Consider the following 15,298-nt stretch of genomic DNA (forward strand, 5'->3'; position numbering starts at 1 on the left):
AGTTTAGTTCAATGGAACCTTGCTGTGTCCCTTGACAAGAGTTGCCCCTTTGGGACAAGGACCTCCAACGCCGCAGAGCCTGGGATTGCAGGGATGGGGAGGACAGAGTCCCAGGTGGACCTTAGGGAGTGACGGCAAGTAGAGCCGCTCCCTCTTCCACTCCTCGGTTCCCAACGTGTTCCCAAAGCCAATGGGGACACGCGTCCTGAAAAACAGTACCTCATCCTTTCAGATGGTCAATGGCACTTCAGCTGTGCCTTGGCTGTTGTAGTCCTCTGTGAGGCTGGCTGCTTCTGGAAGTGTGGGGTGTGACACAATCAATGGTTCCATGATCAGGGACCCACTCTGATCACCTGGATGGATGCTGGTGCACGGGATTCCACACCTGTGGATCCCACCTTGTATAAGCCCCTAGATAGCAGTGATGTCTGAGTCCCTGTGAACAGCAAAGGCAAACTCTTACCTGGAATGGTATCTATCAGTTCTCTCACTTCTCTCGCTGTAAGGTTTGACACAGATACTATGCAATCATTTGAACAGGGAACGTTTAATATAAAGAATTATTAACTCTAACAGGGGATTGGCTAGTAGGAAGTAAAGAGAACTTTAAAGGATACAGAAAAAGTAGGCAGGAGTAGCTATACAGGGCTGATAGAGAAGAGCCCATCCATGCACCCCTCCGCCCAAGGGCTGAGGGAGGGCATGGCTGTGGTTCACTGGATGGCAGAGAAGTCACTCGTCATCTGTGGTGCTCTGCTGGTGGAATTTGCTAGAGATCTGCCCTCTAGGGTGCCGGGGGGGCAGCTGCTGCAGTTGCTGGCCAAGGTGCACTGCCGCCTGGGGGCTGCTGGGTGGCGGGCAGTACAGGAGTCTAGAAGCAAAACCCTTTTCCTCCCGCGTCTCTCCATCGCCCTCTACTGACAAAGCTTTGGTCCTGGATCCATTTTCACGGAGCAGAGAAGCAGTACATCCATAACTGGCCCACGTGTCGACTTGCCGTCCAGCAGCACTTGTTCACCACGAGGAATGTGCCATCTCGGGGCTCAGCGTTGGTCTCTGTGGGGACAGATTAGACATTCAGAGGCCGCACTAACTATATGGGCCTTGGGTAATTGGGGTTCCATGCTGGATTTCTGCCTTCCTCCATCCCTGAGCCCATGGTGCCAGTTCTGGGGTGGCCGATGAGGAAGCCCGCGCAACACTGACGGGCTGAGTCTTCTTTTCTGCTTGGTTGTTCTGTGCCTCTTCCATGATGGATGCCTTCTGGGGAGTATTACTCTGTGAGACAGAAATAAACACTTTGTGCCCACTCCTCTGTGTTTATCCATATGTCTCTACCCCAGACCCCTGGTTTCCAATCTTTCAGTCCTTTTCCTTCCAGGTTCTTGGCCAGAGAACCAGACCTTGGGCCACTGTGCAGGAATCTGTACATTCTTACCTTGGGCTTCCTTTTTTCCGTGTGGATACCAGCTGCACTGCCTGCAGACTGCCTCTGAGAAAAATTTTTCCCACTCCACTGTCATACAGGGCCACCCCTGAATGTGGCTATAATGAAGTTCTGACAATGGTGAAGGAGAGAGGGAAGGAAGGAGGCCTGGGTAGGAAGAGTCTCAGACTGCTGCACGGTCGGAGGAAGGGTCCACCAGGCTGACCCATCAGCTGCCCAAGTTTTGGGGCCAAAGTCACCCACTGGTCTCTCAGGAATGGGTGTGAATTAACAGCTTAGCTGTGCTCAGTCTAGGTGGGAGCAGCCCAAGGGCAAATGCAGTGGTGGATCCACCGGTGCCGCAGCTAGAGCTGTCAGTCAGCTCTGTTCCCCATGGCAGGAGATGTAAACAGTGCATTTTCATGACTGCCACAGGGCTAGATGCTGTACCTGTGAAAGTTACCATGGGCCACATTTGTTTTGTTTCATTTTGTTTTTTGAATTTTATTTTTGTTTTTTTATACAGCAGGTTCTTATTAGTCATCAATTTTATACACATCAGTGTATACATGTCAATCCCAATCGCCCATGTCATCACACCACCATCCCCCCCACGGCTTTCTCCCCTTGGTGTCCATATGTTTGTTCTCTACATCTGTGTCTCTATTTCTGCCCTGCAAACAGGTTCATCTGTACCATTTTTCTAGGTTCCACATATATGCATTAATATGCGATATTTGTTTTTCTCTTTCTGACTTACTTCACTCTGTATGGCAGTCTCTAGATTCATCCACGTCTCTACAAATGACCCAATTTCTTTCCTTTTTATGGCTGAGTAATATTCCATTGTATATATGTACCACATCTTCTTTATCCATTCGTCTGTCGATGGGCATTTAGATTGCTTCCATGACCTGGCTAATGTAAATAGTGCTGCAATGAAATTGGGGTGCATGTGTCTTTTTGAATTATGGTTTTCTCTGGGTATATGCCCAGTAGTGGGATTGCTGGATCATATGGTAATTCTATTTTTAGTTTTTTAAGGAACCTTCATACTGTTCTCCACAGTGGCTGTATCAATTTACATTCCCACCAACAGTGCAAGAGGGCTCCCTTTTCTCCACACCCTCTCCAGCATTTGTTGTTTGTAGATTTTCTGATGATGCCCATTCTAACTGGTGTGGGGTGATACCTCACTGTAGTTTTGATTTGCATTTCTCTAATAATTAGTGATGTTGAGCAGCTTTTCATGTGCTTCTTGGCAAACTGTGTCTTCTTTGGAGAAATGTCTATTTAGATCTTCTGCCCATTTTTGGATGGGGTTGTTTGTTTCTTTAATATTGAGCTGCATGAGCTGATTATATATTTTGGAGATTAATCCTTTGTCCGTTGATTCGTTTGCAAATATTTTCTCCCATTCTGAGTGTTGTCTTTTCATCTTCTTTATGGTTTCCTTTGCTGTGCAAAAGCTTTTAAGTTTCATTAGGTCCCATTTGTTTAGTTTTGTTTTTATTTCCATTACTCTAGAAGGTGGATCAAGAAAGATCTTGCAGTGATTTATGACAGAGTGTTCTTCCTATGTTTCCCTCTGAGAGATTTATAGTGTCCGGTCTTACATTTAGTTCTCAAATCCATTTTGAGTTTATCTTTGTGTATGGTGTTAGGGAATGTTCTAATTTCATTCTTCTACATGTAGCTGTCCTGTTTTCCCAGCACCACTTATTGAAGAGACTGTCTTTTCTCCATTGTATATTCTTGCCTCCTTTGTCATAGATTAGTTGACCATAGGTGCGTGGGTTTACCTCTGGACTTTCTATCATGTTCCATTGATCTATGTTTCTGTTTTTGTGCCAGTACCATATTGTCTTGATTACTGTAGCTTTGTAGTATAGTCTGAAGTCAGGGAGTCTGATTCCTCCTGCTCCATTTTTTTCCCTCAAGACTGCTTTGGCTATTCGGGGTCTTTTGTGTCTCCATACAAATCTTAAGATTTTTTTGTTCTAGTTCTGTAAAAAATGCCATTGGTAATTTGATAGGGATTGCATTGAATCTGTAGATTGCTTTGGGTAGTATAACCATTTTCACAATATGGCTCTTCCAATCCAAGAACATGGTATATCTCTCCATCTGTTGGTATCATCTTTTTTTTTTTTTTTTTTTTTTGCAGTACGCGGGCCTCTCACTGTTGTGGCCTCTCCCGTTGCAGAGCACAGGCTCCAGACGCGCAGGCTCAGCCGCCATGGATCACAGGCCCAGCCACTCCATGGCATGTGGGATCCTCCCGGACCGGGTCACAAACCCATGTCCCCTGCATCGGCAGGCTGACTCTCAACCACTGCGCCACCAGGGAAGCCCTGTTGGTATCATCTTTAATTTCTTTCATCAGTGTCTTATAGTTTTCTGCATACAGGTCTTTGGTCTCCCTAGGTAGGTTTATTCCTAGGTATTTTATTCTTTTTGTTGCAATGGTAAATGGGAGTGTTTCCTTAATTTCTCTTTCAGATTTTTCATCATTAGTGTATAGGAATGCAAGAGATTTCTGTGCATTAATTTTGTATCCTGCAACTTTACCAAATTTATTGATTAGCTCTAGTAGTTTTCTGGTGGCATTTTTAGGATTCTCTATATATAGTATCATGTCATCTGCAAACAGTGACAGTTTTACTTCTTCTTTTCCAATTTGTATTCCTTTTATTTCTTTTTCTTCTCTGATTGCTGTGGCTAGGACTTCCAAAACTATGTTGAATAATAGTGGTGAGAGTGGACCTCCTTGTCTTGTTCCTGATCTTAGAGGAAATGCTTTCAGTTTTTCACCATTGAGAATGATGTTTGCTGTGGGTTTGTCATATATGGCCTTTATTATGTTGAGGTACGTTCCCTCTATGCCCACTTTCTGGAGAGTTTTTATCATAAATGGGTGTTGAATTTTGTCAAAAGCTTTTTCTTCATCTATTGAGATGATCATATGGTTTGTATTCTTCAATTTGTTAATATGGTGTATCACATTGATTGATTTGTGTATATTGTAGAATCCTTGCATCCCTGGGATAAATCCCACTTGATCATGGTGTAGGATCCTTTTAATGTGCTGTTGGATTATGTTTGCTAGTATTTTGTTGAGGATTTTTGCATCTATATTCATCAGTGATATTGGTCTGTAATTTTCTTTTTTTATAGTATCTTTGTCTGGTTTTGGTATCAGGGTGATGGTGGTCTCATAGAATGAGTTTGGGAGTGTTCCTTCCTCTGCAATTTTTTGGAAGAGTTTGAGAAGGATGGATGTTAGCTCCTCTCTAAATGTTTGATAGAATTCACCTGTGAAGCCATGTGGTCCTGGACTTTTTTTTGTTGGAAATTTTTTTTTTTTTTTTTTTTTTTTGCGGTACATAGGCCTCTCACTGTTGTGGCCTCTCCCATTGCGGATCACAGGCTCCGGACGCGCAGGCTCAGCGGCCATGGCTCATGGGGCCAGCCGCTCCGGGGCATGTGGAATCTTCCCAGACCGGGGCACGAACCTGTGTCCCCTTCATCGGTAGGCGGACTCTCAACCACTGCACCACCAGGGAAGCCCTATAGCAAAGATTTTTAAAAAGTCATTTCGATGGGTGATTCAGAGTAGATGTTATTCAGAATTCCTTACCCTGTAATTTTAATGTTCTGTAGTAAGAGCTGTATATCAAAGCTTGTTTTGTTAGATTTCTTCAGCTTCTTGTTTTCAGATGTACCAAGAGGAATAGTCTATTTCTTCCTGGAGGAAGATTCACCTGTAAGGCATTAAGTCTGGATTTGGTGTTAGTGGGATTGACTGTGGAGGGGAGGGAGAAGAGATGGAGCAACCTTCTATATTGTTGGGATGGAGATTAGGGGACCTGGGAGGGTGGGTGCCTTTATCTGATTATTTTTAATTAGTTCTTACTATTTTACTTGGAGGAATGAAACTACAGAGATTTCAGTGGAATACAGAAGAGCAGATTTTGATGAGCTAGCAAAGTGTGTGAGTGTGTCTGTGAATGTGTGTGTGTGTGTGTGTAGGAATGGGCATTGTAGTTGGCTTATGAGCTCATATTGGAGAGTAGAAATACAATGCCCACAAAGTTAAACTATAGAATCAATATGTGATAGATAATAATAGGTAGCATTTTTTGAGCTAGTACTATATGCCACACACAGCCAAGCACCTTCCATGCATGATCTTATTTTTAACCTTACGAAAACCACATGAGGTAGATTTCATCAGTACCAGCATTTTACAATGAGGAAACTGGTACAAACAGATCAAGTAACTTGTTTAAGATCTCAGTTAGCAAATGGCAGAAGTGGGATTTGAACTAAAGGAGTTTAGTTTTAGAGCCTGTGCCCAATGCAGTATACTGAAAAAGACCAGACCAAGACATCAAGAAATAATTTAAAAAAAAACTTTAATGGAACTATTCGAACACACATTAAAGTAAAGAGAATAATATAATAATAGCCACTGCCCAGCTTTAATGATGATCTATATTTTTCCAAATCTGTCTTTCTCCCCTACTTGATTTTTAAGTATTTTAGGGTAGATTCCAAATGTCCTGCCATTTCACAGAAAGTTAATTTTAATCTGACTGAAAATATTAATGCGAACAGAAAAACATACATCATTGTCAAAAGTGGGAGAGTGATCCACCGTGGTAGCGTCAGAAAAACTGATGTGGTCACCAACAGTAGTGCCCACCTACCACTAGCCATAAGGCACATGCCCCATCCAAGGGCTACAAATGTTCACTTTGCTTGGCATATACATCCCTCTTTTGCAGAAGGATGCATCAGACTCTCAGTACTAAATTCATTAAACTATCTATCTCCCTTTCCTCCAAAACCATGTCCAAAAATAAATTCAAAAATTTGATTTTCTGGGCAGCTTTGCTAAAGGGAGCTAATGGGCTGCTCTGGCCCATAGGAATTTTCAGTCAGCTTGGGAGTTTAATTAATTAATTAATTTTATTAATTTTATTTTTGGCTGTGTTGGGTCTTCGTTGCTGCACGTGGGCTTTCTCTAGTTGCAGCAAGCAGGGGCTACTCTTCGTTGCGGTGCACGGGCTTCTCATTGCGGTGGCTTCTCTTGTTGCGGAGCATGGGCTCTAGGCGTGCAGCCTTCAGTAGTTGCAGCACGCGGGTTCAGTAGTTGTGTTTCACAGGCCCTAGAGTGCACAGGTTTCAGTAGTTGTGGCGCACGGGCTTAGTTGCTCCACGGCATGTGGGATCTTCCTGGACCATGGATTGAACCCATGTTCCCTGCATTGGCAGGCAGATTCCCAACCACTATACCACCAGGGAAGTCCTGTGCTTGAGAGTTTTATGTAAGTCTAGACAACATCCTTCAATTTCTGGTGAGTTTGTGAACATAATTCAGCCTCCTTGAATTCTGAGAACTCTGGACAGCTGGATAACAAGTTTGAGTTTCTACACCTGCAAACAGGTTTGAGTTACTAGACCTGGAGTGCCAGCCTCCTGGCAGTGGGAATTGTTTCTTACACTTCCTGCCTGGTTTTAATCATTTGCCTTGGCTGCCCTAACTTAGCAGCCTCAATCCTTCTTTATATCACTTTCCATGATGCTATACAAATTCAAATTTTCAAAATTCAAGTATGTTTGAGAAAATATCCAGAATATATCAAGATCAAGTAGAATTAAATTAATACACTATAACTGGGAAAACATCAAGATATGACACATTTAAATCCTGCCTGGAAAGATCAAGTGGAAACTTTGCTGTTGATTTGTATATATTTTTGGATTGTCTAAGTTTTTTGGAGTCAATTTCTAAAAGACATCTTAGGTTTACAAACATAACACACTTCAAATGTAGTTTATTTCAATTTAAAGCACATGTTTTATATCATACTTACATGAAACTTTAGCTTGTTAGTTTTAGTGCAGAAATACAAATTCTTGTATGGAATTCAAAATGCCATGTCTCAAATTTAAAATTTTTAGTCTGGAGTAACTGTACTGAAGAGAAAAAAAGAAAATTGCGTTCTTGAAAATTCAGGTAAACATTAAAATTTTAAATTTCATTATATAATAGGTTTTAAATATGTTTTGAAATTCAGAAAGTATTTTATACAGAAACTTCAAATTTGGAATGCTTTAGAAAAACAATGAAATTTATAAATGGTTCTTTTATTGGAGAGGATTGGGGAGAGGATAATTGATTTGACTCTCACTTGCCTAGAACATGGACTTTTGCTGTTAGGCATATTTTATGTATGTATGTATGTATGTATGTATGTATGTATGTATGTATGTCTGCGTTGGGCCTTCACTGCTGCACATGGGCTTCTGTAGTTGTGGTGAGCGGGGGCTACTCTTTGTTGCGGTGTGTGGGCTTCTCATTGCAGTGGCTTCTCTTGTTGGGAGCATGGGCTCTAGGCGTGTGGGCTTCAGTAGTTGTGGCACTCGGGCTTCAGTAGTTGTGGCTCACGGGCTCTAGAGTGCAGGCTTAGTTGCTCCACGGCATGTAAGATCTTCCCAGACCAGGGCTCAAACCCGTGTCCCCTGCATTAGCAGGCAGGTTCTTAACCACTGCGCCACCAGGGAAGTCCCTGTTAGGCATATTTTAAATCGACACTTGAAGGTCCTGGTATTTTAACTGTTTCATGGATTTTGGACTGTTGGATGGATTTAGGTCTAGGGGCTGCTGGGCAGTGGATGCTATGACGTGCCACACAGATCCTCCCTCAGGAGGAAGGGAGTTACTGGGCCGGCTACTAGAAGTGCTGCCAGCAGACGGCCCTCATCTGTCAGCCCCCTGCTGGACAAACTCAGCTGAAGAGAGCTGCCCTAGCCAAGGTCATGTTTCCTTCCCAGGTGGCCCTCATCCAGAGGTTGACTATCATGGGAGTAGAAAGGCTCAGCCCTCTCTTACCAACACACACAGCTCAGCCATGAAGTTCCCCTAGGGCTGGCTGAAGCCCAGCCCTGCTCCCTTTTCTTCCCTTCCCTCCCACGGGTGTTGATTCCATGAGTGCTTCCCCCTAGGCCTCCTGTAAGCCACGAGTGCTCCCTAGTAGGCTTCCTGCAAGCTGTAAGTGCTCCCCTGTAGACCTCCTATACCTGTGAGTGCTCCCCACTAGACCTCCTATACCTGTGAGGGCTCCCCACTAGACCTCCTGTAAGCCATAAGTGCTCCCTAGTAGGCTTCCTGTAAGGTATAAGTGCTCCCCTGTAGACCTCCTATACCTGTGAGTGCTCCCCACTAGACCTCCTGTAAGCTGTGAGTGCTCCCCACTAGACCTCCTGTAAGCTGTGAGTGCTCCCCATTAGACCTCCTATACCTGTGAGTGCTCCCCACTAGACCTCCTGTAAGCTGTGAGTGCTCCCCCACTAGACCTCCTGTAAGCTGTGAGTGCTCCCCACTAGACCTCCTGTGAGCTTTGAGTGCTCCCGACTAGACCTCCTGTAAGCCACAAAGAATTCCTGCTAACCTTCTGTAAGCTCACTCCATCTCAGAGTCTGCTTCCCTGGAAACCCAATGCATGATTCCAGATTTCTTGCATGGTTACATGAGGTGTTGCAATGGAGGAATGAGGGCCTGCACCTCCTCTAAACTGAGAAGCTTTGCTTTTTTCCTACTGGAGACTTACTATTGTACGAGAGGTCTTCTCTCCAAGTTAAAAAATTTTTTTCCTCTCAAGGTCTTTAAAGCAACCTCTCTTCTGGGTATCAGGGGTGGGGAGCAATTAAGGATTTTGCCTTTATTTTCAAGTCTTACTTTCCCCTGGAAATCATTCTCCCATCTGGCCAAGATATGCGTGTTCAAGGGTTCTTTCATCTTGGCAAGGACATCAGTGATGTCAGGAATCATGAAGGGGATATACTCAAATTTTGGGTTAAATTGTTATACCAGTTCTTCATGTTTATAATACATTTTCTAGAGGCAGGAAACCATCAGTGTTTAATATGAACCGGGCAAGGATGGGTCTCCCTTGGACTGAGGAGTCCTTATGATCAAAGTAGCCAGTGGACAAAATACAGGACACCTCATTTTCTTATGGGGTGTACAGGAAAGACGTAAGAGATAAGGAGGGTGGCTCCATGTAAAATCCCTACCCAAAGTGACAAAGGCCTTTCTAGATTGGAAACAGCTCAGGCAGAGGTAATGCAGTGTTTAGCAAGGGAAGGGAGAGTGGAGTTCACAGACTTAAGTAGCAAACTTTACAGTCAAATGAAAGGACCCTCTTGGCATATACTTAAAAGAGCCAGAACTTTGGCCAAGTAGAGCATTAAGCACCTATCGCTTTGTTGAGAGTTTGACTCTTTCCCAGCCTAAGCACTGGCATGTGGTGCTATTGCATGATGGGGGTGGTGGTGGAGGACCACCTTCCTTCAGGTATAGCTCACTGCCAGTGCTCTTCTGGTACCGGCCTCCTTCCTTCATGCTCCATCTGTTGCCGCCTGTCCCCATTCCCTGTTCCTCACACTCATACTTGGCCTCCATCATTATGCAGAACAATGTACTTCTCTTTTTTCCCCCTCTTCTACTCCATTTATCAGAGGGAATCTTTTTTTTTTTTTTGCAGTACGCGGGCCTCTCACTGTTGCGGCCTCTCCCGTTGCGGAGCACAGGCTCCGTACGCGCAGGCTCAGCGGCCATGGCTCACAGGCCCAGCCTCTCCGCGGCATGTGGGATCTTCCCGGACCGGGGCACGAACCCGTGTCCCCTGCATCGGCAGGCGGACTCTCAACCACTGCGCCACCAGGGAAGCCCCAGAGGGAATCTTTACACAGTCCAGATGGCCTATCAACACCTTTCACCAAACTAAGTTCTTTCCCTGGGAAATTGCACGCCCACCTTTGAATTTATGTCATCCAGCTGTTTCCAAGATAGATTTATTTAAGTCGATAAAAAGCAAAATAAAATAATAAAGTGTAAAACCAAAAACGCTTCCATTTTAATCATTTATTTAAATTACTCCTTTTAGATAAGTCAGGAAATATATGTAATAGCCTCTGCTCTTTTCCATGGTTTTCAAGCTAATAAATCAAGTAGCAATGCTTAATAAGATCAAATGAAAGAGTTAGACAGTAATTGTGCAGTTTGGCCCATGCTAGTCAAGAGAAGGGAGGGCTTACTGCTCAATTTAGCAGCACCCTGACAGGTTTAGAGTTTAGCCTCGAGCCAGTTTAAACCTCCCATTTGAGTATTGCAGTGGCCCTTTAAGATCTCAGTCTGCACAGGCTTTGTCGCTGCAGCAGCTTTCCCTGTGTTGAGTGAAAGAAAGCTTTCTAACCTATGTCAGATCCTCAGCCCCATCTCCGAAGAAACTGCAGTTCATTTACAACGGAAGCCCATGAGATGGCAGCATGGAGAATTACAGGAGGGTTTATAGGGGAAGATTTACCTGGTCCTTTTACGTTTGTAGAACTCACATGGAAAATTTCCAGGGTTTTGACCTGTTTCTGCATCCCTGTGAGTGTTATGGAGAAAGAAGTAATATAAATGAGTGGGAAACTAAAAACCCATTGGCATAATTCTTGTTGTCTATTAACATTCATAGGATCTGGGTGTAAGTTGGGACAAACATTTAGGGGCCTTTCATAGCAAATATGAATGGTGGTAATGTTTTCTCCATTATTATAGTTTCTTTTTTTTTTTTTTTTTTTTTTTTGCAGTACGCGGGCCTCTCACTGCTGTGGCCTCTCCCATTGCGGCGCACAGGCTCCGGACGCGCAGGCCCAGCGGCCATGGCTCACGGGCCCAGCCGCTCCACGGCACGTGGGATCCTCCCGGACCGGGGCACGAACCCGCGTCCCCTGCATCGGCAGGCAGACTCTCAACCACTGCGCCACCAGGGAAACCCCATTATTATAGTTTTTGATGCATGCCTTTTATTTTAAAACTTTGTGTCACCTTGTGTACAGCAGATGCTTAATAAATGTTTATGAAGGTGAGTTTAATTGAATTAGGAATAAATGTGGCATGATTAATGGGTCTGGGTTTATGTTTAATTTAGTTAGGTAGAATGTAGAGAGACTTTGAAGAATGCAGAATTCTTGGGATTGTAGGGAGAGGTGGTTTTCCAGAGGTGGGAAAAGGTCCGATTGCACATCACATCTGAAGATGTGAGAATTGAGGCTGTTCTGGGCATCTGAAAAGTGTTTGTTGTAGCAGGATAGTTAGCTATGACAGTAGAGTTAGATAAACGCATAGTTAGATGTGGGAATATTGTCAGAGGGGGCAGTATAATTAGCTATGGGAGTATAGTTAGGCATGGCAGGATAGTTAGCTATGGGGGTATAGTTAGTAAAGGTATGACAGGATAGTTAGTTATGGGAGTATAGCTAACTCCCATAGGAGTTAAGCATGGCAGTATTGTTAAACATGGGAAAGTCAGGAGTGAGTTAAGGAAGGGCATATTGCAGGAATCAAAATGATGGGTGCACTGCAGCACAGATGGACATTTCAATTTCATAATTTTCCAGTTCTTACTCTTGGTAGTGCTCTGAAGATGACTACTGCTTCTTTTTCCTCTTTGATTCCAGAAGAGGCTGAGCACAGTGCTATGTTTATGAAGTTGACACCCAATAAGTATTTGGTAAGTTGAACAATTTTAGGTGGTCACAATTGGCTGTGTTATGTGATGGGTTAGAAGCTGACTGAAGTACATATGTTTTATTAACAACAATGATTATAGCTAGCATTTACAGGGTGCTTGCTTCCCATTTTTCATGAAACTGTACGAAGTGCTTTATGTGATTATCTCACCTAATCCTGACTGCAGCCACAGTGGGGGCAGTGTGATAGCAGAGACCCTGCTCTCAACAGCCTTGCCACCGGTTCTCAAACATGGTATGTGTATTGGTTTGCTGGGGCTGCCATAACAAATACCATACTGGTGGCTTAAACAACAGAAATCTATTTTCTCATAGTTCTGGAAGCTAGAAGTCCGAGATCAAGGTGTCAGCAGGGTTGATTTTATTCTGAGGTTGGCTCGTAGATGGCTGTCTTCTCCCTTTGTCTTCATATGGTCTTCAGTCTGTGTCTGTGTCCTAATCTCCTATTCTTATAAGGAAACCAATCATATTGGATAAATGCCCTCATTTAACCTTAGTTACCTCTTTATAGGCCCTGTCTTCAAGTACAGCCACATTCTGAAGTACTAGAGGTTAGGACTTCAACAAAGGAATTTTGGAGCAGACATAATTCAGTCTATAACAGTGTGCTTCAGAATTCCCAAGCCTTGGGAGCAGGGCCAGGACTAGGGTGAGGGAAGTGAGGGGCTAGGGTGGAACTCTTAAGGACCAGTTCGCTCTCAGTGTTGCACAGGTGCAGGGTCTGACCCCAGAGTGAGCACCCCCTTGACTGCTGCACCCCAAGCACCTCATTAGCTGCACCTTAGTCCCAGCCCTGCTTGGCAGCCTGATCAAATGGCAGGTTCTGGGGCCCCAACCCCAGAGCTTACAATTCAGATGATCTCAACTAGGCTCTAGGAGTCTGGAGTTTCAGTAAGCACCCCTAGGGAGTTTAAGATCACCCTTTGAGAAACTCTGCCTGCGCCACAGCCTCATGTGAGAGTTCCTCTACAGCCAGTAAAATAATTTCTGTTTTTCTCTTTGGTTTTGGGAGTAGAATTGCTGAACTCATCACTTACCCATCTGCATTTTCAGGGACTGCAGTGGGAGACTGAAGTCCCTCTGGCAGACAGCTCCTGTGCTCTGAGTTTCTGTGCATTGGACCTGACGGAACCATGGATTGGCTCTTCTTTGTGCAGCCCTTTCTGTCTATTCCATATGGCACACACAGCCATGCTTGGACCACTGCTGAGTGTAGTTGGCATATGTTGTTTTTCCTTGCCAGCATCCATTCCCTTTTTTGGTTGCTCCATCTGATTTTCCTTAGGAAACTCTCCTACTCTTAGTACAATTGGCTTACTTTTTCTGTCTCCCCCGTTCCTCTTCACTTGAGCACTGCAGGAGTGTACATGAGACTCAGTAGGTGTATTTCTCCCTTTGAAAATTCAGGCCAATTAAAGTTGGGCCCAGGCCTGCTGATCAACTGGGAAGGAGCTGTTCTCTTTCTGCTGAGATTATCAGCAGAAAAGATGGTGAAATCCAGGGCTACCAGGGGCCTATGAGTGTCACCAACTCAGACCCAGAGAAGAAAAGAGAGTGTCTTAGTCTGTTTGGGCTACTGTAACAGACATTCTATAGACTGGGTGGCTTTTAAACAACAGAAATTTATTTCTCACAGTTCTAGAGGCTGGGAAGGCTCAAGATCAAGGCACTAGTAGATTCAGTGTCTGGTGAGGGCCTGCTTCCTGGTTCATACACAGCTATCTTCTCACTGTGTCCTCACATGGCAGAAGGGGTGAGGGAGCTCTCTGGGGCCTCTTTTATAAGGGCACTAATCATACTCATGCGGGCTCCATCCTCATGACCTAATCATCTCCCAAAGGCCTCACCTTCAAATTCCATCACATTGGGGATTAGGTTTCAACATACGAATCTGGGAGAGACACAAACATTCCATCTCTAGTAGAGACCAACCCTTATTGAGTGCCTGGATCCATTTATGTTTAAAGCTAGCATCACTTCCTGAATTTTCCAGATACTTGAGCCAGTAAATTTCCTTTTATACTTAAACTAGTCTGAGTGATGTTTTTATCATTCACAATTAGTTGCTGATTAATACCCAGAGGATTATCACAGAGGCCACAAAGATCTAGACAAAAAGTATTATACAGAGTTGACACACAGCAGAGTTAGATTCCCTTCATGTTGGGACTGTAAGAATCCAGTTTTCAGGGACTTCCCTGGTGGTCCATTGGTAAAGAATCTGTCTTACAATGTAGGGGATGTGGGTTCCATCCGTGGTCAGGGAACTGGGATCCCACATGCTGCGAGGGGTAACTAAGCCCGTGCACCACAACTACTGAGCTCGCGCGCCTCAACTAGAGAGCCCGCGTGCTGCAAACTACAGAGCCCACGCACCCTGGAGCCTGCGCACCACAACTACAGAGCCATGTGCTCTGAAGCCTGCGTGCTACAACTAGAGAGTAGCCCACGTGCCGCAGCGAAAGATCCTGAAAGATCCTGCATGCTTCAACGAAGATCCCGCGTGCTGCAACTAAGACCTGATGCAGACAAAAATAAATAAAATAAATAAGTAAATAATAAATAAATCTTTAAAAAAAGAATCCAGTTTTCTTGAAGAACCTCTCCATATGCTTTATACCTGTTCTAGCTTACTTTATGTGTTTTTATTCTCTCCAAGGGCATCCTATTAAAAGGTTAGACATTCCTGAGTATGAAGTTATTTAGCAAATTTTGAGGACACAAGATGTTTGTTGCTTAAAACTAAAGAAGGAACAAGGACTGATCATTAAGTTCTCTCAGAGTATACATTTGGGAGGAGGGAAGGAAGTGAAATTGACCAGCAAACTATACCAAATAAAAATAGTTTGAAAATTTAGAAAGTGTTTTGCATTATGGGAAACCACAGAGTGATAAAACTGAAGGATTTGCAGATGGCAGACAATATCTGTTTCTCTTCAGGAAGAAGCCAAGTAGAGAAATAGAAATAAAAATCTCACCTGATTAAATCAAACTGGATTGTTGTGCTTGGCTTGAGAGAGAACTCTTCTTTCATAATTCTCCCTCCCTCTCTCTCTCTCTCCCTCCCTCTCTCTCTCTCCCTCTCTCTCTCCCTCCCTTTCTCTCTCCCTCGCTCTCTCTCCGTCTCTCACTCTTTCCCTCTCTCTCTCTCTCTCCCTCCCTCTCTCTCTCCCTCTCTCTCCCTCCCTCTCTCTCTCCCTCTCTCTCCCTCCTCCCCACCCCCTCGTCACAAGTACCCTTTTCTTGCCTTGTAAGCTCCCGCAGTGGGACTGTATGGGTTTA

General features: G+C 44.2%; 1 protein-coding gene and 1 long non-coding RNA gene across 2 annotated transcripts in view; both read left to right on the forward strand.

Annotated features, from left to right (window-relative positions):
* The window catches only part of PECR (peroxisomal trans-2-enoyl-CoA reductase), a 32,318-nt gene extending 21,992 nt beyond the window's left edge, over positions 1-10,326 (forward strand). Inside the window, 2 exon segments of the mRNA XM_060105931.1 lie at positions 8,088-8,251; positions 9,982-10,326. Coding sequence (XP_059961914.1) covers positions 8,088-8,251; positions 9,982-10,259 — 442 coding nt within the window. The 3' untranslated portion in view covers positions 10,260-10,326.
* Positions 10,327-11,080: 754 nt separating this feature from the next.
* Positions 11,081-14,530, forward strand: LOC132495345 (uncharacterized). The gene is made up of 3 exons (XR_009533230.1): positions 11,081-11,349; positions 11,945-11,997; positions 13,070-14,530. It is a non-coding gene; the product is annotated as an uncharacterized LOC132495345 (long non-coding RNA).
* The last annotated feature ends 768 nt before the right edge of the window (positions 14,531-15,298 follow it).

The sequence above is a fragment of the Mesoplodon densirostris genome, chromosome 8 (genome assembly GCF_025265405.1).
Source record: "Mesoplodon densirostris isolate mMesDen1 chromosome 8, mMesDen1 primary haplotype, whole genome shotgun sequence".
NCBI lineage: Eukaryota > Metazoa > Chordata > Mammalia > Artiodactyla > Ziphiidae > Mesoplodon > Mesoplodon densirostris.